The sequence below is a fragment of the Bombina bombina genome, chromosome 4 (assembly GCF_027579735.1).
Source record: "Bombina bombina isolate aBomBom1 chromosome 4, aBomBom1.pri, whole genome shotgun sequence".
Classification (NCBI taxonomy): Eukaryota; Metazoa; Chordata; class Amphibia; order Anura; family Bombinatoridae; genus Bombina; species Bombina bombina.
In genome coordinates, this window is record NC_069502.1 from 75,913,180 (window position 1) to 75,938,091 (window position 24,912).

Consider the following 24,912-nt stretch of genomic DNA (forward strand, 5'->3'; position numbering starts at 1 on the left):
AATGGTAGGCTAGTATCTTTAGCCACAATTTTCCAATTATCTCTGATGGTGTTAGATATCACATCCGAAAGTGGAGTGTATGTGGTAACAAAGTTCATTCTTAGATCTTCTTCCTTTTCCTTGTTCCGCACCATAAGACTATCACGCGATTTCAGTCAGTTGCACCTTTTTATAATGCTCATCAGTGTTATTCCGAACTACTCTCGGGAGCTGCGAGGAGCTGACACAATTTTTCTGAGTGTGAGGATGGAAGCTGTTGTAGTGTAGTATGGAGTTTTTGTCAGTGTCTTTATGAAATAAGGTGGTATGTAAAATATCAGTACCCATAGTCGGTTTTGTAGATCTCTAGATCAAGAAAATGATTTTTTTTCTAGATTCCATTCAATTTTAAATTTGATTGTCGAGTCTAACTCGTTAAGGGCTTTAAACCAATCAATCAGTGATGCCGGGGTGCCTCTCCAAACAAGGAACACGTCTATGTAGCGACGGTAGAATCTGATGGAGCTGTGTTTAGGATTAAATACATGATATTTTTCAAATTGAGCCATGTATAGATTGGCATACACAGGTGCCATGCTTGACCCCATGGCCGTACCTAGTATTTGCAGAAAAAATTCATTTTCAAAACAAAATAAATTTTTCTCTAAGCACAGTCCCAACAGATTCATAAAAAATTCAATAGGTGGGCCCGAATAGTGCTCACTATTGATCAGACACTTTTGGATCATTTGTTTGCTATGGTTGTGTGGAATGACGGTGTAAAGGCTAACCACATCCATAGTTGCCAATAAATCAAGTTGCTTGTCCACCTCCAAAGATTTTAGGAGGTTGATAAGCTCAAAGGAGTCTTTTAGATAGGAGTCCGTGGCCTGAACAACAGGCTGAAGAAAAAAATCTATATATTCAGCCAAAGGCTGTAACAAAGAACCCCTGGCAGAAACGATCGGTCTGCCAGGGGGGTTATCTATGGACTTTTGGATTTTAGGGAGCAGATACAAAATTGGACAAATAGGTTTGTCCACAGTCAAAAATAACCAAGTGTCATCGTCCATTATGTTATCAGTCTGTGCTAAACATAATAGGTCATCCACATCCTTTTTGAACCCCATAGTTGGATTACCTGTGAGTTTGGAATATGTCTCCCCATCAAATAGTTGTATGCGTGCTTCAGACCTGTATGCCTCATAGTCAAGAATGACTATGGCCTCACCCTTGTCAGCCGGCCTTATGACTATACTGGGGTCTTGAGAGAGTGCTTTTATGGCCATTCTCTCCTGTTTAGTAAGATTGTCCCGAGTCCTATCAGTGAGTGGTTGGGTTTCAGAAATACTGGAAAGGCACGCTTGATGAAAAGTTTTGATGGAAGTATGGGTATTAGGGGGTTCAAATGTGCTATGTCCTCTAAATTGTTTCCTGGTGAAATCACCTTTCTCCTTAAAGAAATCCTTGAGATCAAACAAAGTGTTATGAGAATGTGACACAAATGAAAGACCTTTATTAAGGACACTATTTTCCTCAGGGCTCAAAGGGCGTGTACTTAAATTGAATACTATTGTTTCAATTTTTTGCTGGTGACTTTCTTTCTTGTGTCGCCCCCCCCCTTCCTGAAGTGTCTGTGCCTGGGGCCTGTGATAAAGGGGGTTTCTGGGAAGATCTAGTGCTAACGCCTGCTTGTTGACTGGTGGAAGGAGTGGCAGTATCTCTTTCAGAGGAATCACCACCATTGCTGTCCACAGTGGTAAAATTAACCCTTCTGTTTTTGTTTAAATTCCTTCTGCGGCCAAAAGGAGCACTATTGTCTTTGCCGTATAGCCACCTATAGACACGTTTCTCTCTGTAATCGTTTTCTACAGTAGAGAATTTTTTGTTTTTAAATGTCAGGAGGTCTTGTTTGTATTTGCTAACTTGAGTTTGTAATTTAGATAACCAATCAGTATCTTTGTCTGCTGTAAGTATATTGATCAGTGTATCTTTTACAGTGGCAATTTCTTGTTTGACTAAGTTTTAATCTAGAAACCTCTTTTCGGGCGGATCGCTAGTACACGGTTTGGCGCGGATTATGTAAATATTTTTTGATTACTGTGTGTATATATGTTGGGTCACGTATTAGGTTCTGTATCTCTCACATGGGCTCGATTTGATAAAGGACTAAGTGTAGACCGAAACGTTATGGGTTAAGTCCCTGCTGTTTTTTTGGAATAAAAGGCTCCTTGTGTTGCCTGCTTTTTTTCCGGATACCAGACACACTAAGGCCGTGTGTGTATTTGGAACATCATTTTATATATATATAATTCTCTTAACTAAATAGACCATTTTATTTTTACACTAGAATGCCCCTTTGCGCAGTTATTGCTAATCATTTTTGTTTTTTTTTTTCAGGTAAATATCTTCAGCACATTGTAGTGTAAACATTGCATAACCAATTCTTTAGAGCATATAAACACACGGATGTGCGAATGTTACAGCTACCGAGCTGAATACAGCCAGTAGTTGGCTTACCTGGTTTTTTTTTTACAGTGTGAGACCAGCATTTCTCTGCAGCTCCCAAGCAAGATTTTATCTATGTCTTTAACCCATTTGGTTATCGCACTTTTAGTTGTAAATTCCTTTCCCGCTGGTAGGACCACTATAATTTAGGGATGATTCCATTACCTCGGAATTCTAGCACTGCTGGTAAAATCTCCCTTTGACTTATGTGTCAACACTTTTGTACACAATCATTTTTTTTTTAATCCACGCTATTTCTTAAGCTCAGAATTATACGGATCTTTACTTAATGCATAACGGGAGATGTGTAACTGATCCTTGTGCTGAATAACCATGTTCAATCAAGGTTATTTTCTTTTCTGGATACAGCAAAACATTACACTTTAGGCTCTTTATTGTAGTTTATTTTATTTTTTAAGTTTGTTGTTTTTTTTCAAAATGTACTCACTGGTGACTTTGCAAATATATGCATCATCAAATTTGTTTTCTTTTTTTCCTTAGAGTTGCATAATAAAGCGTTACTGTGAGAAGAGATTTGTCCCCAAATACCAAGCAACTATAGGAATTGATTATGGAGTGACAAAGTAAGTAGTTTGTGATTAATGTGTGCGTGTATTTGTACACAAATCAGTCCTGCTGTGTGTTGTGACTGCGTAAAGTGTTAATCACATGAGTAATTTATTTCCCTACCCAGTACGAGAGGTAAAAACTTGGAGACATATGCTGACACTTCTGTGCCCACCCTACTGCCAATTCTAATTTCAGTATTTTTGGTGAAAGAATCTCCAACCAGTGTAGCACTCAAATGTCTGCAGAATCTACTGTGCAATCTAATAGTTCCATTAAAAAAATGACTTTAGTAATGTTTAGTATATTGATGTCAAATCCAAGTACATTAAACTAAGATGCATATATAGCCAACATTATGTAATGGGTGCCTAAAAAAACTTTCTATTTTAAGAAACTTTATATAAGAGGGGCATCAAACACCTCTTGTTTTATATAAAATGTGTTCTTTGTGCCCCCCAGTCCCTGCAGAGACGAAGTCAAATCAAAGTTTCAAATTGCTTCAAACTGCATAAACCAGCTATTCCTTTTACAGCACTTTCAGGTTACAGAATTTGATTTTTGGCCTCTGTAGGGAGTGTGGGACAAGCGCAGTTTTTATTTATTTATATAAATATTTGCTTTATTCACTTGGTATCCTTTCTTGAAGAAGCAGCAATGCACTACTGGGAGCTAACTGACCACATTGGGTAAACCAATGACAACAAGCATATAAGAGCAGCCACCAATGAGCAACTAGATCCCAGTAGTGCATTGCTTCTTCTGAGACTACCTAGGTATTAGATATGTGCATTCAAATCCTTTGTGAGGATCTAAATAAATGAGCAAGTAAGTGGCTGCTCATGCCGTTTGGCTCTTTTCGGAGCCAGATTAATTCTTGTGAAAGATCACTACATTAAGATCTAACAAATCGACATATCTACTAGGTATGCTAGCTATCGATGCAAATCTATGTGTCTACTAGGTATGCTAGCTATCGATGCAAATCTATGTGTCTACTAGGTATGCTAGGTATCGATGCAAATCAACATATCTACTAGGTATGCTAGCTATCAATGCAAATCAACATATCTACTAGCATACAAACAAAAAGTGGAGGTGATGGAGTCACTTCCACAAAAGAATGCGGTTTTAGCACTCACTGTCTTAACCTCATGTGCGGCGTTTACTTCCAGAGTCTAAAACTTAACTTTTATTAGTTTGGTTAAAATAATTGGAGAAGGGGGAAAAAGAAGGGGGAAACATAAACGATTAAAAACCTAGGATAAAGTAGTCTTGTATAGATTGTGTTATATGCAATAATCTATGTAAATAGGCCTTTGGGGTATGATAGCCCAGATAATTGTATTACAGTATAATCTATACAGAAATCTCTGCGGTACACCGGTTCAATTCTATAAGACTGAGTAGATGTAGTGTAGGTTATTATAACAATACCCAGTAGAGAGTTTACTTAAGCTCAGCTTGGTAGCACGGATGTCTTATACAAAAAGAAATCAGTTAAATACTGATACAATATGTTTATGTATAAATATTGTTGTTATCCATCCTCTGAGACTTTAATTTATTTGAAATGATCTCTTACATATAGGATAATCTACACATAAAATGCTGGTTGTCTAGTGTAGGAAACGATAAATGTATTAGAGTACAGGGCTACTAGAATTCTCTAGAATATCTGAGATAAGATAGTTGCTGGTATTATTCTTCAGTTGTTTATTATTGTATCAATATAAGTCACTTAACAAGGGCTGAATTGTTGCTACTGCTATTTTTCCTTGCACTCTCTTTTATGTTTACTTATCATAGGGTTAATGTCAAGTAAATTGGTTTGTATGTAGTATAGTATCCCAATGCCTCATATATAGTTGCGTTTGACCCTCTGGTCTAAAGTGATTTTGTATTGAGAATAAGCTAGGATATGGTGTAATCAAGCTATTATTCTTTCAAGTTTACATATATCTTACTCAATTCTATTTCGTAATAGCTAAGTGTATATTAGAGAAGCCCTAGCTATTCTGTATTTTCACGTTGACTAGTGATGTGATATTCAGCATACAAGGTAACTTTATTTTTGTAAGGCAGGGATTTAGTTACTATTCCTGTGCAAATCCCAATACACTGTTAAATAGTGTTATTGGTTATTGGTATGATTAAATCAGAATATTGTGGTGTAATAGTACCACTACACAGTGTAGAATATACAGGTCTTGTTTTGTGCATAAGTTGTGATTTCTGAACTTCATTAAAGTTTTAACAGTGCTGCTTACAATGTTGTGCAGCACCTGAAGTGATTGTTATAGTGAGTTATACTTTACTGAGTTCGAATTCCCTTAGCATAGATACTATCACTTTAATGCATTCACAGTTAACATTTCATAACATTAAACATAAAAGGTCACTTTATTTTTGTGAAGCAGAGATTTAGTTACTATTCTTGTGCAAATCCCAATACACTGTTAAATAGTGTTATTGGTTATTGGTATGATTAAATCAGAATATTGTGGTGTAATAGTACCACTGCACAGTGTGAAATATATAGGTCTGTATTTTATGCGTCAGTTGTGATTTCTGAACTTCATTAAAGTTTTAACGGTACTGCTTATAATGTTATGCAGCGCCTGAAGTGATTGTTATAGTGAGTTATACTTTACTGAGTTCAAATTCTCTGAGTATAGATAGTGTTACTTTAATGTATTCACAGTTAACATTTCAGATGTACAATTCTGTTCCCCAAACGAACTGTAATGTGGTTAATTTTAATTTATTTAGGCAGCAATCGTGTGCCTGCAGGGAGCTCGCTATATGTAACTCAATACTCTGTTACTATTTGCGCTTTAGTACACTTATGTAATATAATAGGTCTTGTTGTAACTATAATTTTATTGTACACAAAATAGTATCACGCTACCAGCGTGTAGTTTGTTATGTTGGTCTGTTATTGTGAATCTATCTCATAATTCTTAGTCTGAATTAGCAGTTATCTATGCTGTTATTGGCTATGTTTGTAGTCTAAATTAGCCCAGTTACCCATATAGATACCCCATATCAACTTTAGCCATCTTGTAACCGTTAGTCGTCAATATGTTACTAGTAAGCTATAAAAGGTTATGATTTTAGGTTACTGGTATAGATGGTATTAGTTAATGGGTATCCCTTTCAAAAGTTTCCTAAGTAGTGTATCACGCTGACAACCTATTGGTACCGGTGGACCCCAATAATCGTAACCGACTACTTCTTCCTAATTTTTAAAACAAGAGCTTAACAATGCTCTATCTCTACACCTAACGCGTTTCGCCCGTATAGGGCTTTATCAAAGCTTATTCTCAATACAAAATCACTTTAGACCAGAGGGTCAAACGCAACTATATATGAGGCATTGGGATACTATACTACATACAAACCAATTTACTTGACATTAACCCTATGATAAGTAAACATAAAAGAGAGTGCAAGGAAAAATAGCAGTAGCAACAATTCAGCCCCTGTTAAGTGACTTATATTGATACAATAATAAACAACTGAAGAATAATACCAGCAACTATCTTATCTCAGATATTCTAGAGAATTCTAGTAGCCCTGTACTCTAATACATTTATCGTTTCCTACACTAGACAACCAGCATTTTATGTGTAGATTATCCTATATGTAAGAGATCATTTCAAATAAATTAAAGTCTCAGAGGATGGATAACAACAATATTTATACATAAACATATTGTATCAGTATTTAACTGATTTCTTTTTGTATAAGACATCCGTGCTACCAAGCTGAGCTTAAGTAAACTCTCTACTGGGTATTGTTATAATAACCTACACTACATCTACTCAGTCTTATAGAATTGAACCGGTGTACCGCAGAGATTTCTGTATAGATTATACTGTAATACAATTATCTGGGCTATCATACCCCAAAGGCCTATTTACATAGATTATTGCATATAACACAATCTATACAAGACTACTTTATCCTAGGTTTTTAATCGTTTATGTTTCCCCCTTCTTTTTCCCCCTTCTCCAATTATTTTAACCAAACTAATAAAAGTTAAGTTTTAGACTCTGGAAGTAAACGCCGCACATGAGGTTAAGACAGTGAGTGCTAAAACCGCATTCTTTTGTGGAAGTGACTCCATCACCTCCACTTTTTGTTTGTATGCTATTGTTGTGCGGTAGCACCCCTCCCTCTAACAGCATAGATTAATTTCATATTAACGTAAAATTATTGACCACTATAGAAATACTGGGGAGTGTGTCTGAGTGTAGTGCCATTGCTCAAACTCGTTTCCAACATATCTACTAGGTATGCTAGCTATCAATGCAAATCAACGTATCTACTAGGTATGCTAGCTATCAATGCAAATCAACATATCTACTAGGTATGCTAGCTATCGATGCAAATCAACATATCTACTAGGTATGCTAGCTATCAATGCAAATCAACATATCTACTAGGTATGCTAGCTATCGATGCAAATCAACATATCTACTAGGTATGCTAGCTATCGATGCAAATCAACATATCTACTAGGTATGCTAGCTATCAATGCAAATCAACATATCTACTAGGTATGCTAGCTATCGATGCAAATCTGTGTCTACTAGGTATGCTAGCTATTGATGCAAATCAACATATCTACTAGGTATGCTAGCTATCGATGCAAATCAACATATCTACTAGGTATGCTAGCTATCGATGCAAATCAACATATCTACTAGGTATGCTAGCTATCGATGCAAATCAACATATCTACTAGGTATGCTAGCTATCGGTGCAAATCTATGTGTCTACTAGGTATTCTAGCTATTGATGCAAATCAACATATCTACTAGGTATGCTAGCTATCGATGCAAATCTATGTGTCTACTAGGTATGCTAGCTATCGATGCAAATCAACATATCTACTAGGTATGCTAGCTATCGATGCAAATCAACATATCTACTAGGTATGCTAGCTATCGATGCAAATCAACATATCTACTAGGTATGCTAGTTATCGGTGCAAATCTATGTGTCTACTAGGTATTCTAGCTATCGATGCAAATCTATGTGTCTACTAGGTATGCTAGTTATCGGTGCAAATCTATTTGTCTACTAGGTATTCTAGCTTGTTGTGAAATCCAGATCTTAGTGTGGTGATCTTTCACAAGAATAAATCTGAGAAACAAAGAATACCAAGAGAATGAAGCAAGCATGGTGGATTGATTTAAATCACTAGTCAGTAAGACAGATTTTAAGTCATGGTTTTCATTTTTAGAATAATAACTTTTCATATTATTTTCCAGTTATGTCAGACAATTACTGATTTGGTTTTATACTATTAGAAATACATAGATCATTGAAATTATTGGGAGGTAAACCATCTCCATTTTTTTCAGCTTTATTCGAAAGAGAAAAATAATTACGTTGTCACTGTCTCACCCAATGTGTCCCAATTGCTCTCCAACAAAACATATCAAGAGAATGATGCACATTTGATAATAGAGCATTCCATTTTCAGATGTCTTTCTATCTGAAACCCAAAGTTTTATTTCATGATTATGTCCCTTTAAGGCCTATTCCTTATTTTATAACATTTTTGCTGTGAAGAGGGGGCATGTTGTTGTTGTTGTTGTTGTTTCTGCAGACACAAATTCACAGTTTTGAGAACTACAAAACCAATAATATATGATAATATCTTCAAAATTTCCCAAAATAATCAGAAACCTCTGGGAGAACATTGGGAATGGATTAATGGAATGGCTATATAATTCATCTATATTTTTGTATGAATAACCTATAGATTATAATGTATCTTAAATAAAAACTATCTTTAGATCGATTTTTCTTTAAAAAACTTTTACTTTTAAAAAATCCTATTCAAATAAAAATCCAATTTAAAAAAAATAATGGATTTTTATCCACCCTGGAAGCAATTTAGACAATAGAAGTAAAATTGGAAAGTTGTTTAAAATTGTTTTCTGTATCTGTATCGTGAAAGAGAAACTTTATTTTTTTTTACTTTTTCTACATCCAGAAATCTCTATCTTTTTCAAAAATGAAAACCCTGCAAACATGTTTTACGGCACACAGTTCAGTGTGTTTTTAAGATCACATCAAGTTCTTTTTAAAGCAATGAAAATGAGAACCCAAGTGTGGTACAAATGTTCCCCTTCTAATGAGGGGAAGGGTATAATGACCTTAAAACCTAAACTGTGATGATCCCTGCACTATGTGTAATTACATGCTTATCTATGGTGTTAATGCATTACATTTTATATTGGCTAATACCAGCGATACCCCTCCCTTTTGGGAATTAGACAGAACTAAGTGCTCTCAAAACCTAAAATATACAAATAGTCCCTGTACCAGCCCCTCTTCCTGCTCTTAGGTCTGTACATTTCTGTGTGAGCTGAACCTATCCTACCTCTCCATCTCTGGATGATTCCACTGTGGGCAGTGTGCTCGGTGGGGGCTTGTGCCTTTAAGTGTGGTCATGAGTGGCCTTGGAGTCATGCTGTTACTATTGTGAGGCAGTTTCCTCTATTCAGTGGGCAGCACCTTCTTGAAATGACATCACATGGTCATTGTGTCTGACATTACAGCGTCACAAACCTCTAGCATCATGCACCTTGCTTAGACACGGTCTCTTGATCACTGATGGCTGCAACTGCTGCTCCTTCTCACCAATTTCCTTCTTCCACCAACATAACACTATGCGCACTGTCTGACTACTTTTTGTCAGTCTTCAGATAGTTAACCCATTTCGTTGCTGCCTCCTAAATTGATGCTGCTCTTTACAACCATGGTCTGTGATCTGCTTTCTCTTTTGTTTTACTGTGTAATTCACTATATATTTTCATGCAGTTTTTTTGTTTTGTTATTTAGATATTATTTTGTTTCTAGCCCTAAACCTTTGCCAAAGCCAACTTCTGCACTTTGCTCTAATGAGGCTTGGCAGGACAAAGTCATATTTACGTTCACAGTTTCTCTAACCCCATTAGTTCTGGCAATATTGTTAAATTCGTGGATGTGCAATATTTCATCTTCTGATAGAGAAATTCTTGACTCTGTCAGATGCCCGTGATGCAATTTAAATGTCTGATATATATACACACAAGTTGACAAAGGGGTTTGAATGGATATTTAAAGGTAACCATCCTCACCTGTGATCTGTTTGCTTGTAATTAGTGTGTGTGTGTGTGTGTATAAACGGTCAATGAGTTTCTAGACTGCTGACAGACCCTTGCATCTTTCATCCAGTGCTGCAATGACATTTCTGGATTCTGAGTCATGGGGAAAGCAAAAGAATTGTCAGAGGATCTGTGGGAAAAGGTAGTTGAACTGTATAAAACAGGAAAGGGGTATAAAAAGATAGCCAAGGAATTGAGAATGCAAATCAGCAGTGTTCAAACTAATCAAGAAGTGGAAAATGAGGGGTTCTATTGAAACCAAACCACAGTCAAGTAGACCATCTAAAATTTCAGCCACAACTGCCAGGAAAACTGTTCGGGATGCAAAGACACAAATAACTTCAGTTGAAATACAGGACTCTCTGAAAAGATGTGGTGTGGCTGTTTCAAGATGCACAATAGCTGCTTCGCTCGATCGAAACACGCACTGTCAGCACGGCGCTGAGGGAAAAGATAAGGGAAGGTTAACATAGAGCAATGAGCTGACTAAATGATAAAAGGCCCAAACGCAAGGAAAGGGCACAATGGTAGAGTGAGCAAAACTGACAATAGAGAATAAAGAGTAATAGACACTAATAAAAAGTATTTGCACAAAATGCACAATGAGCCTACAGTAGGGGAAGCTACATTGTGCGGGGTGGACAGCACCAAGGGAATGTAAATACTGCACATTAATAGAACAAATAGATACTGGCAATACCCATGCAGTACAAGGAAAAGTATGCATTTATTTTTTTTTACATATAAGCAAATACAAAAATAAGAATAAAAACCTAAATATTTATACAAGGACTGTAAGTCAAATGTAGGGGGAAATGTCTCATGAACAATATGTGTTGGAACAAATATGGATTAGAATAAATATGAACTAAAGTAAAGGGCTTGTGGACCCCCATATGGGTGGGTAGTAGAGATCCACACCGCTTGTAGGGTATAACATAGTGAGTGCATGAATTTAATATTAATTAGATGGTAACGCATAGTAGATGTACAGAATGGATTGTGAGCTCTCAAAACTGGATCAATTGGACAAACTCATTAAAGGAAGCCGTGCCAATCAAGCATGAAATGTAATGAAGCAGTGACCAAGTGCGCAACCGCACGAAACATGTCTGCGTGAGGTCCTGATCGCAAGACATTGTGTTTGTTTTTATCTTCAGTGCTTTTTACAGCCATTGGAAGCTGTCATGTTTTTACTCTGTGCATTTCTGTAATAAACTTGGAAGTTTTACCTAGCAAGGAGTCCTTTTGCGCTTTTATGCGCTCTGCTTCTTTTGGATACTCTATTTCCCTCTGACACGACTTACAGACCGGGTTTTAGAGCGCTCACAGCTGCAGGTCTCCTGTAATCAGCAACACTCCCATTCTCCACAGTGTGACGTACTTCAGCGTGCTCACAGGTACTGTTTACCGTTCTTACTTTGGGGTCCCGTTGTGCGCTTATACTTTGATTGTTTGCACATATGGAATTTAATCCATGTTGCTGTATAGTGTTTAAACGGTATGCCCATCTAGCTTCACATGCGTCTCCGATCGGACACACTCTAAACAGCACGAGTGTTGCTAGGACTACCACTTGGTGTTTTTTTTGTTCTAATTAGGGGTGGAGTTTGTGTTTATTGGATGTGTGTCCTATAAATGTTTGTTTTTCACTGTGTTTCTCTGTCTGAGGAAAGGGATACGGTCCCAGAAACGTTAAAATAAAGGCACGTTTTTTAAAAGACCAGTGAGTGCAAGCCATTGTTTGAGAGATTTTTAGCCAATGAAAACTGTTAGATCCAGGTATTGGTGAAGCTTGAACTTCCTCTGATTTAAAACTTTCAACTTAGGTCATACAAACATTACTTTAAGCCTGTAAGAAGTCTACATCTTTATCATAAAGTTATGCTGCAAATAGATTTTATATATATATCTTTATTTAGCTTTTGAACACCCCCTTGTGAGATATATATCTCACAAGGGGGTGCTCAAAAGCTAAATAAAGATACAAAAGAATAATATGTGCATATCAAAAGATATACTAGTCCAAAGTCCTAGGGAAATCAAGAGGCTACAGTTCCAAAAACACGAAAACTGAAATACTATAATGAAGAAGGAGGAGCCTCATAGGGTGAGTAGTTTCAGCATACAACATATCATCATAAGAAAGACTCAAGATTTTGAAGGCACTACTAGTAGTGCTTGTGGAGCATCCTGGAGATCACCAGTTCTCTCTCTCCCCCCCCCCCCCAACGGCCCAGGGAATGGTCACCAAGAACTCCTGCACTCCTAGGCGATTTGTCCCACGTCGTTGTCTGCTCGTCAGGAGGAGGAAAGAAGGTGGAACGTGAGATCACTGCTACGCACGGCAGCTCATCATACAGCTTAACAATCACCGCTGATTAGGCAGAGGGATCAACACAATGATACGGCTTGCACCGGATACAAAAGAACAAAAGATGCTCCCATATAGTTCTGCATCAAACGCACAAAGCAGTCTTTTCCAAGGCAATCTCTCTCTTCAACTGTTGCAGTAACTCTTACTTGCTTTTTGATACTATAGACTGCTTAGTATTTCAGCTGCTTCTCTTTCCTCTGCCATTATTGCCTTCTAAATTATGAGTTGCCCCTTTGTCTTTCTTATGAAGATACGTTGTATGCTAGAACTACTCACCAAAGTGAGTATTAGCCAGGGAGAGCCAAGATAACTAGAAATGAACACTGAAAACACAGCAATATACATCTCATATCTCTGGATAAAACTCACCAGGTCTTCTCCCTGCTTTCCAATAAACGAAACTTAGAGTAGTAATGGGTTAGGGACTCTTATATTGTAGTTGTAGGGAGTGGTCAGTTCTGTCCATTACCCAAGAGAAGTTCTGGACCGAATCCGAAAATCCGGGATGCACTTGGCCGAAAACCGGAACTGATAGCGAAAATGTAGTTTTTCAAATAAATTTTTTTATTTTATTTTTTTGCATAATTGGAGCCAATAAAAAAAGCCCACCCTTTTATTGAAAGTAACACACTAAAATTGGACAAAAATATCTTAGTACAATAATATGCTACACAATAATTTTACCAAGAAAAAAAAAAAACAGGCAAAAATTAATGCCATTTTCGGCCAAAATGTTTCTGCAACCAAAATTTTGGTGCATCCCTACTTAAAACAATTATAAATATCAATATACTGTATTATTCTTCATTTAGTTATATGTAACAGAATCATATATAACAGGGTTTTTTTCCCAATTATCCAAATAAAGTATAGTCCTAGAAAACTCATTATATGCAGAACAGTAAGTCAAGTAATAAACTTAAACAGCAGCTCTAGGCTAGCATCAAATTTGAAACATGCTACACCATAATTGTACCGAAAATAACTGAGTTTCCACTCCGGCCAGCAGTGCTCTGCAGGTCCCGAGTGGTACTTCTACTGTGTGTTTAACCCCTTTGCGGGTATTAAGTACACAGTAATGTAGGGTCACTAGTCTTAAAATTACATGCTCTAATTAGAGTATCACTTTTTTTTTTTTTTTTTTTTTTTGCTATAATGGCCTTTTAATTTTAGTCTCTTAAAGGGAAACATAGAGCATTAATTTTGAAACATTCCGATTTACTTCTATTATCTAATTGCCTAGTTTTCTTTTGGTAGCCTTTGAAAAGTATACCTAGGTAGACTTAGGAACAGCAATGCACTACTGGGAGCTATCTGCTGATTGGTTACTGCACATATATGCCTCTTGTCATTGTCTCCTGTGTTCAGCTAGCTCCCAGCAGTGCATTTCTTTTTCAACAAAGGATACCAAGAGAATGAAGTAAACATTTATCAGAAGTAAACTTGAACGTTGTTTAAGATTGTATGCTCCATCTTAATCATCAAATAATCAATTTCGGTTTTATGTCCCTTTTTAATCTTGATCTGAGAGTTTTCAAGGGCAAATGAAATATAAGGGGCACCAATTGCATAAGGAATAATTCGAATGTTTTCTTTATGTAAGTAAATATACTAATATCTTAGATTATTTGTGTTAGGGCCCCTAGCAGTGTATAAGGAAAAATGCCGCCCCAAAATCTTTTGTTACATTTTATTCTTCTAGTTTTTTTTGTGCTCAAGTGCATTTATTTATTTTTCTGCAATGTTAATGTTGAAATACTTAACTAGTTGATTTTCTTTTTGTTTTTAGAGTACAAATCAGAGACAGAGAGATCAAAGTTAATATATTTGACATGGCTGGGCATCCCTTCTTTTATGAGGTATGTCTTTGGTTTCATTTGTTAAAAAAAAAAAAACTTCTTCTAAAAAAAAATAAAATACTAAACATATTCTAGAAGTCTTTTTAAAGGGACCTTTACCACCAACCAAATCTTGAAATAAACACTTTTTTTTAAAAAAAAATGCACACTATGAAGTATTATAATGCCAAAAATTTTGGTTGCCCATCTGACACTGAATACATCTCGCATCTTATATTTATTAGTGAAACCTCCACCTATTGATCCAACAGATCGCTTTTGTCGTTGTGAGGGTCACGTGATATGCTCCTTTTTTTTTTTTTTTTTTTTTTTAAGTGTTTTATGAACCTTTAAAGAAAATCTGGTATGTATTCTACAGTTGTTTGATTGCAGAATTGTTACTTGTTTTCCCAATATAGCAAAAGTGGCGGCGCTGTGTCACCTCCAAGGGATCAAAGCTGCTCTCGTCCTCAGAGTATCTCAACTTCCTTCACCTCCAAAATAATAAAATAAATTAAATAAAAGCTTACAATAGTGCAGCAGATTTCAAACCGTTTGTAGGCACATAATTTGAGTATAATCCCGAGATTTCAGTTTAAAATCAGCCTTTATTACAAACAGGTGACTTCAGATGCAGCTTCAAAGGTTTATTAAAAGTACCGCTCAACGCGTTTCGGCTAGAATAATGCACCTCCAAACTGTTTGAAACCTGCTGCACTATTGTAAGCTTTTTATTTTGGTGGTGAAGGAAGTTGAGATACTCAGAGGACGAGAGCAGCTTTGATCCCTTGGAGGTGACACAGTGCCGTCACTTTTGCAGTATTGTATCTTCATTATACGGTCTGGGAGAACCGGGGCTGGCAGCGAGCACCTAAAGGGAAGTGCTAACAATATTTCATACTTTACCTATATTACTATAGTTACTTGATTTCAGTTTGGAACTCAAGCATTCTATTTCCACTTTTAAATTCAAAGAGGCTGAGCCATCAATTTATTCTGACAATGCAGCTCACACATTTAAAGGGATACTAAACCCATTTTTTTGTTTTATGATTCGTATAGAGAATTAAATTTCAAAGGGACACTGAACCCAAATGTTTTCTTTCCTGATTGATAGAGCATGCAATTTTAAGCAATTTTCTAATTTACTCCTATTAAATTTTCTTCATTCTCTTTGTATCTTTATTTAAAAGCAAGAATGTAAGTTTATATGCCGGCCCATTTTTGGTGAACAACCTGGGTTGTTCTTGCTGATTGGTGGATAAATTCACCCACCAATAAACAAGTGCTGTCCAGGGTATGAAACAAAAATAGCTTAGATGCCTTCTTTATCAAATAAAGATAGCAAGAGAATGAAGAAACATTTATAATAGGAGTAAATTAGAAAGTTGCTTAAAATTGCATACTCTATCTGAATCGCGAAAGAAAAAATTTGGGTTCAGTATCCCTTTAAGCAACTTTCTTATTTACTCCTATTATCAATTTTTGTTTTTTTGGAATTTATGCATAGGAGCCGGTCCATTTTTGGTTCAGCACCCTGGATAGCGATTGCTGATTGGTGGCTTAATGCTCCTTAGCCTTCCTAGGTATGCTTTTAACAAAGAATACTAAAAGAACAAAGCAAATTAGATCATAGAAGTACATTGGAAATTTAACATAAAATGCTCTGTCTGAATCAAGAATGAAAGATTATTACATGTCCCTTTAACCCCTTCAGGACGGGGGCTATGGTGCAAGATCAGTACCAAGTTCCAATTGAAAACAGGAAGTCACGTCATCCTCACTGCAATCACGACTCCAACTTTTCTGATTGGCTTCCGGGGAACTGTTTGCATTGCTAGGCACGTCCCCTAGTTGGATCATATGGATCTTCAATAACGAGAGGAAGCAGAAAGCCGCAAAAGTGAGGATGTTTCATGGTGTCCCAAGGGTGTTAAAGCCCAGCTCTTTTAGGACGGCATGGAACGTCCTAAGGGCATCAAGGAATTAAAGGTCATCCTCCCTTTTAAAGAAACATTTAAAATCAGAATTCAGGCAGAGAATGCAATTAACAAAAAAAAAGCTTTCCAAATTACTTCCATTACCAAATTGTCCACTATTTATTTATTTATTTGTTTTTGGTGGGGTTTTTTTTATATATATGCACACATACAATAAGTATGTGCAAGTATTCACAGAATACACACGTGTGTGATTGGATGATGGCTATCACATGATACTGGGGACAGGAAAATGCATGGAAACTTTGACATTTTGAAAATTCGATGTCTTTTTAACCCCAAGACACGGTTAGGTGGTTCCATGCCGCCCTAAAAGAACTGGGCTTTAACGCCGTTACAAAGGCATGGAACATCCTAACTTTTTTTGGCATCCTGCACCCTCCTGCTTATTAGACACTGGAAACTCCGACTGGGGGGCGTGCCTAGCATAGTAGGCATTCCTCCATGATCTGATCCCGGCGTTGTGATCATGTGATTGCATTGACGATTGCATGATTTCATATTTTTTTCTCAAATGTTTACATCGGGGGTCCTTCGTTCTCATCTTCAACACTTGCCCCCCGTCCTGAAGGAGTTAAAGGGACAGTCAAGTCCTTAAAAACCTTTCATGATTTAAATAGGGCGTGTAATTTTAAACAACTTTCCTATTTACTTTTATCACCAATTTTGCTTTGTTCTCTTGGTATTCTTAGTTGAAAGCTAAACCTATGAGGTTAATATGCAAATTTCTTAGACCTTGAAGGCCTCCTCTAATCTAAATGCATTTTGACAGTTTTTTGCAACTAGAGGGCATTAGTTTGTGTTTCTTATAGATAACATTGAGCTCATGCACGTGAATTTACAGAGGAGTGAGCACTAATTGGCTAAAATGCAAGTCTGTCAAAATAACTGAAATAAGGGGGCAGTCTGCAGAGGCTTAGATACAAGGTAATTACAGAGGTAAAACTTGTATAATTATAACTGTGTTGGTTATGCAAAATTTTTAAAACAACAAAAGTTCTGGTGTTGACTGTCTCTTTAAGTTCACATGGGATGTTTTGAAATCTTTAATTCAGTATGTACCAATAGTTCTGTAAGGATTTTTATTTTGTGGGTGTATTCTGTTTGCTTCAGGGTCTCTCTCACTACAATGCAAAATAGTTTACCTAAAACGGTGTTGCAATCTTTGCAGAGAATCAAAACTGGAAATTAAAAACCAAATAGAAGTAATTTCTATATCTTGGCCCATACCCTGGGTAATACTAGTGAGACTCCCTCTCCAAAGGGGCGTGGACAGAGTTATCCACTCCCCTCATTTACTATATAAGCTTGTAGTAGGACACCTCCCCTTCCTCCTCCTAGAAATGTCCAGCCAATAACAGGTGAACCAAGCAAGGGAGGGAGTCTGGTAAGTATTACCCAGGGTATGGGCCACGATATAGAAATTACTTATATTTGGTTGTTAATTTCCAGTTATCTTGGCCCCCCTGGTAATACTTACCAGTGAGAGAATACAAAGCAGAATAAAAGAAAGGGTGGGAAAGATATAAAAAATATTGATACCAAAAAATCCATAAAGATGAAACTGAAGACAAAATCTTCCAACCAAACCTAGCAGAAGCTGACAGGCAAACAAAGAGTTTGAAAAATAGAGACAAAAGTTCTCTATTTTCTGTAAGCTATATAGAATATCTGTACAACCAAACCAAAGATGGTAGTTCCAGAAGGAACCTGACAAGATTATGATGAACCCTCTGGAACTTGCTCATTCTATAACTTATTCAAACACAAAATAACTTAAATGAACCAAATAAAGATGGTAGACCTTACAAATGTCTACCCAAAATGAGGACCTTGTAACAAAACAAAGAGAAAAAACATCTACAAAAGGAATTGAGTCCTCTAGCATAAAACGTAACAGATCACAACCAAGAGGTTAAAAATTAGTTAATTTGATACCCCTGCTTATCAGGACTGAAGGAAGGAAAAAAGAATGTCAGAAACAACATTGGTAACAGTTCTCAAGATTATTCTTTCCTTGTAAAATAATAAGGTCTGACAGTACCACATAAAGTAACTACAATTCTAAACATCTCCTAGTGTTGAAATATTCTCTGGAAAATGGTTTCAATGAGAGACCGGGTAAAAACAAAACTAAGAAGGATCGAAAAGTAAGAACCCAGAATGAAATTGTAACGTTCTAAATAAATTGGGTATGAACCAAGACTTGAAAAGATTGCCATAACCAAGAGTTCTAAAGCTTCAGGTGTTGGAGCACAAGCATCTTACAAAAAGACCAACACTTTTTAATTAACTTGAGATATAGTCTTATTTGCAGAATGCCAACAGAAAGCAGAATATCTGATATGAAAGCAATATATAGGACCATCCAAAAGGAATAACAGATCAACAATTGAACAATACAAAAAGTTGTAAGTTTACAAGAGTGCAAACGAAACTTTAAGGCAAAAAAATTAAACTGCAGTTTTACAGACATTTTCAGCAGCCAAGTCTTAAAACTAAAAACTCTAAATATGAAATATCTATGGGAGTTTGTCGACCTTAGCACTTGTCCCCAAATTTGCCTCCACATCAGAATAGAAACAGACATGATAAATAATCAGCTGATATTTCACCTGTGCCCCAAAAAACAAGGCCCACTTAGGGAAGACAGAGAACAGGCCTGAAAATCAGTGCCCCAGAGCAAACTAAAGTCTGCATGACAAAAGAGAAGGATACACATAATGTTATCTTTTTCCTTAAATTCTCTAGTAGATAAGGAATCAGGAAAAATAGAGAAAACATATATCACAGTGCAGAGGCGTAACTAGAAACCATAGGGCCCAGGTGCAAGAATCTAAGAAGGGTGAACCCCCAAAACAGAGTATCCAATCCTAGGGCTTGACATCTGACAACCACTCATTGCGTCTTAAAAAAGATATTTCTTTTTTAAGACGCAATGAGTCCACGGATCATCTTAATTACTAATGGGATATTCACCTCCTGGTCAGCAGGAGGAGGCAAAGAGCACCACAGCAGAGCTGTTAAATAGCTCCTCCCTTCCCTCCCACTCCAGTCATTCTCTTTGCCTGCGTTAGTGATAGGAATAGGTAAAGTGAGGCGTCCATGGGAGGGAGAGGACCTCCTAAACCTGGGAACTGCCTTGCTGCCAGGCAGAAGATGAGGTAAGTGCTGACTTATTTCTGGGGGTATAAGTGACAACTCAGAAATAGTTTGGGCACTTTAATTTTTTAGACCTCATTGTGAAGGAGATAGATGTCCTAGTGTATTAAGGGTACAAACAGGGCAGCTTGGATGCAGGCACTGGGGCTGTAGGCAATAAGTGTCTCCCTAGCACAATGGTTAGCAATACTGCCTAGGATGCTGGGGACCTGGGTTTGATACCTAACAGATATACACTCAGTTATTGAGGATATATTTAAGTTTTGATGCAGGCACTAGGACTAAAATGTATCAGGTGACATCTTTTCTCCCGGCGGTTTCATGTCTAATATAACCGACCTGGAGATTACATATTTCAAACAGTGAGCAGAGAGGCTCAGTGTGAGGGTGTTACGCGGTAACTTTTTAGCCAGCAGCTATCTGACAATAAGGAAGCTGATAGTCTGCTTATGGTTCCCTGGGGCTTATTTTGTAACAAATAATGGTGACCGGGAACTGCATATTCAAACGCCCACAATGGGCGGAGCTTGTGTGGTGCCAAATTGGTTGCGCGCCTTCTTCTTTAATACTTCCGGTTATCGGAAGACAGGGGTAGATGTCGGCGCTTGGGGTTATGTGAACACTTAGTCATTTAGCGAAGCGCACCCCTTGTGGGATTTCTACTGCTCACAGAAGTGGATATGAGCGAGCATATGCCTAAATGTATGTCAGCTGTTGACTTATCGGTGTCAGCTCAGTGCTGTAGTTTCTAGCTACATTGCTTCTTTAATAAAGACTTTAGGTCAGAGTGATTCCGTTTTAGAAAACGCTTCCACTGACTCAATTTGTGCACAAAGGCTAACATACACCTCAGCTGGGTTTAGCTGAGGTGTAGAGGTTTTTTTATAATTCACTTATTCCTTCTCAGCCATTTCTGCCCCCAGTAAAATAAAAAATAAAAAGTAACTGTTTAAAATTTAAAGAGACAGCAACAGTTTTTTATGTGTTAAAAAGATTAAGTCTTTACATGATTAATCATCTTTTATTTGTTCCCTATGTTGTTAGAGAACTGCCACTCAAATAAAAGAATTTTCTCTTTACTATTTGAAGAGACAGTAACGGTTCTTTATATGTTACAAAAGTTAAGACTTTTGCTTGATTAATCATCTTTTATCTGTTTTTCTATGTTGTGAGAGAACTGCCACTTAAATAAAAAAGTTTCTCTTTAAAATTAAAGAGACAGTAACGGTTTGTATATAGCCATCTCATACAGTGCCCTGCATTTTTTTTCCTCACAAATTCCACCTAGTATTTTCTTGTCTAACATTGCTTCCTAAAATCGTTGGGGTGATCTCTGATACATTGTCTGTGTTTTTCCCATAATATGGGAAAACACTTGAGGATTGGTGTTTAAGGAGCTATTCCGAATTTTCTTCTCTGAAGCCTGAAGAGGAGGATTCTTCGGTGGTATTTAGGGGAAAAATCTGACTCACTTTGCTTGATACTGAAGTGTTTTTCTTTAAGTTTAAATTTGAACACCTCCGTTTGTTACTTTAGGAGGTCTTTGTTTTCCCTGGACGACGCCGACATCACCGGCGTATTCAGTCCTAATAAGTCCAGTAACCGTTACAAGGATGATTAAAAGGTTAGGGAGAAATTGGGTTTCCCTTTTTTTTCCCAGTGATAGCAGACTCTATCAAGGAGTCTTGTCATTGGTACCCAGGGATTGGGTGTATGTCAGAGTTGCCACAGGACCGCAGAGCGTTTGAGGATAGATATTGGTCTGCGGATGCCTCATCTGAGTATAGACTTTTTGTGATTCCCTACAAGGGAAAGACCTTGTTTGGACCTGTTTTAATGGAAATTCTCACTGATATTTCGAGAGGTAAGGGTCATTCCTTCCCTCCGGATAAGAAAGCAGTTGTCAGTATAGTTTAGTTCCTTTCGATCTTTCACAGGATGTGGTTCAACTCTTTGTTTCAAGCAGGAGCTGTCCAAACTTTACTGTTGACCCAGTCAAGCTTGGATTAGGGGAAAGCAATCCAAGAATCTTGCTGATGAATCAAAGTCAGCATGACAGGCCTGTCCCTAATCCAGAGGGATTCGATATCCCAGGGATACAAAATAGAGTTCAGGACTTTTTCTCCCAGGGACAGGTTTTTGTTTTCAAGATTATATGCAGTAGAAGAGAGGTGTTCTTGCTTTGCGTAAGAGACTTCTCTGGCATGGGAGTGATAGTTCCTGTTCGGTTTCAGGACCAGGGTCTGGGACTTTATTCCATCTTGTTTGTGGTTCCCAAATAAGTGGGAGCCTTAAGACCTATTTTAGATCTCAAAGGTCTAAACAAATTACTGTCCTCAGATGGAAACTATTCGTTCCATTCTACCTTTGATGCAAGAGGGTCAATTTATATCAACCTTGGAATTAAAGGACGCATATCTGCATGTTCCTATTCACAGGGATCATCACAAGTTTCTAAGGTTTGCCTTACTAGACAAACATTGCCGATTTGTGGCTCTTCCCTTTGGTCTTGCCACAGCCCCCAGAATTTTATCAGAGTTCTGGGATCACTGTTGACAGTGCTTTGGTTAAGGGGCATTGCATTGGGGCCCTATCTGGACGAAATCCTAGTCCAGGCGCCATCCTTACAACAAGCAAGATCCCACACAGACACGGTGTTATCCTTCCTGTGGTTTCACGAGTGGAAGGTAAATTTGGGTGAGAGCTCCTTAGTCCCGAAGACAAGGGTTACTTCTTCGGAAACTTAATAGATAGATTCGCTATCAATGAAGATGTTTCTGGCAGAAGTCAGAAAATCAAAGATTTTGGATTCTTGTTTAGCCCTTCAGTCCACTCCGCGGCCATCAGTGGCTCAGTGCATGGAATTATTCAGGCTGATGGTAGCGGCAGTGGACATCATCCCGTTTGCTCGGTTCCATCTCAGATCTCTGCGTGTTCAGGCAATGGAGCGGAGATTATGTGGATTTGTCTCCTAGAATACTACTGGAGCAGGAGACAAGGGATTCTCTTCAGTGGTGGTTGTCTCTGGATTATCTTTCCCAGGGAACCTGCTTTTGCAGACCATCTTGGGTAATTGTGTCAACAGACGCCAGCCTTCTAGGGGGGGGAGCAGTATGGGGTTCCCTAATGTCCCAGGGAGTGTGGACTCAGTCGGAGTCTGTTCTTCCTGGAGCTGAGAGCGATCTACAATGCTCTTCTGGCCTGGCCTCAGTTAGCCTCGATCCAGTTTATCAGGTTCCAGTCGGACACCATAACTTCAGGGAACTTGCATCAATCATCAGGGAGGAACGAGGAGTTCGTTAGCGATGACAGAGGTAACCAAGATAATTCAGCGGGCGGAGGCTCATTCTTGTTGCCTGTCGTGATCCACATCCCGGGGGTACACCTGGGAGGTGGACTTTCTGAGCAAGCAGACCTTTCATCCGGAGGATTGGGAATTCCATCTGGAAGTGTTTTCCAGCCCGATTCTCAGGTGGGGTCAGCCAGAATTAGATCTCATGGCATCTCGACAGAATGCCAAACTCCAGAGATACGGGTCGTGGTCCAGGGACCCCCAGGCGGAGCTGATTGATGCTCTGGCGGTTCCTTGGACCTTCAGTCTAGCATACCTATTTCCTCTGTTTGCTCTTCTTCCTCGGGTCATTGCTCTGATAAAGGAGGAGAGAGCGTCGGTGATCCTTATTGCACCGGCTTGGCCTCGCAGGATTCGGTATGCGGATCTGGTGGACATGTCATCTCTGCCACCCTGGAGACATCAGTTGCGGAAGGCCCTTCTAATTCAAGGGCCCTTCCTTCACCCAAATCTAGTTTCCCTGAAGCTGACTGCTTGGAGATTAAACGCTTAATTTTATCCAAGCTGGGGTTTTCTGACTCGGTCATAGAGACCATGATTCAGGCTTGTAAACCTGTAACTAAAAGGATTTTCTCCTGTTAAGTGTAGTCAGTCCACGGGTCATCATTACTTATGGGATATTAACTCCTCCCCAACAGGAAGTGCAAGAGGATCACCCAAGCAGAGCTGTTATATAGCTCCTCCCCTCTACGTCACACCCAGTCATTCTCTTGCACCCAACTAATAGATAGGATGTGTGAGAGGACTGTGGTGATTAAACTTAGTTTTTTATATCTTCAATCAAAAGTTTGTTATTTTAAACGACACCGGAGTGTGTTGTTTCCTTCTCAGGCATAATTTGAAGAAGAATCTACCTGAGTTTTTGTATATGATCTTAGCGGACGTAACTAAGATCCGTTTGCTGTTCTCGGCCATTCTGAGGAGTAAGGTAACTTCAGATCAGGGGACAGCGGGCAGGTTCACCTGCAAAGAGGTATGTTGCAGTATATTATTTTCTAAGGAATGGAATTGACTGAGAAAATACTGCTAATACCGATATAATGTAAGTACAGCCTTAAATGCAGTAGTAGCAACTGGTATCAGGCTGATATGTATATATGTTTACACTTAAGTATTTCTGGGGAATGGCACTTCACTGGGAAAATATTGTATGCATATAACTTTTAGCCTAACTTGCAGTGTGAGCGACTAGCAGCAGGCTTTTTAATGACATTTCATATATTAGATTTTAAACGTTTACTGGCATGTTAAATCGTTTAATTATCTGAGGTACTTGGTGAAAATTGTTTTGGGCTTTATTTTCCACATGGCTGTCGTTTGTTTTAAATTAAAACAGTTTACTGAGCTTCCCTCACTGTTGTAGTGTGAGTGGGAGGGGCCTATTTTGGCGCTTTTACTACGCATCAGAAATTCAGTCACAGTCTGTCTTTTTCTCCCTGCATGATCCAGGACGTCTCCACAGAGCTCAGGGGTCTTCAAAACTAGTTTTGAGGGAGGTAATCACTCACAGCAGACCTGTGAGACTGTGCTTGACTGTGATAAAAACGCTTATATTGTCAATTGTTATACGTTTTTTTCTGATATTAAGGGTTAATCATCCATTGCTAATGAGTGCAATCCTTTGCTAAATTTGGTTTCTATAACTAATCCGGTTCATTGTTATTCAACTGTGTTAGTTTTTTTGTGTGCTTCTTAAAGGCACAGTAACGTTTTTACATATTGCTTGTAAATTTAGTTGAAAAGTATTTCCAAGCTTGCTAGTCTAATTGCTAGTTTGTTTAAACATGTCTGACACAGAGGAATCTCTTTGTGCAATATATTCAAAAGCCAAGGTGGAGCCCAATAGAAATTTATGTACTAATTGCATTGATGCTACTTTAAATAAAAGTCAATCTGTACATGTTAAGCAACATTCACCAGACAACGAGGGGGAAGTTATGCCGACTAACTTGCCTCACGT

The 24,912-nt window shown here is 38.0% G+C and overlaps 1 protein-coding gene across 1 annotated transcript in view; it reads left to right on the plus strand.

The window, feature by feature from the left end:
- The window catches only part of DNAJC27 (DnaJ heat shock protein family (Hsp40) member C27), an 82,415-nt gene that overhangs the window by 6,763 nt on the left and 50,740 nt on the right, over nt 1-24,912 (plus strand). Inside the window, exons 3-4 of the mRNA XM_053708912.1 lie at nt 2,989-3,071; nt 14,390-14,459. Coding sequence (XP_053564887.1) covers nt 2,989-3,071; nt 14,390-14,459 — 153 coding nt within the window. The remainder of the gene's footprint in view (nt 1-2,988; nt 3,072-14,389; nt 14,460-24,912) is intronic.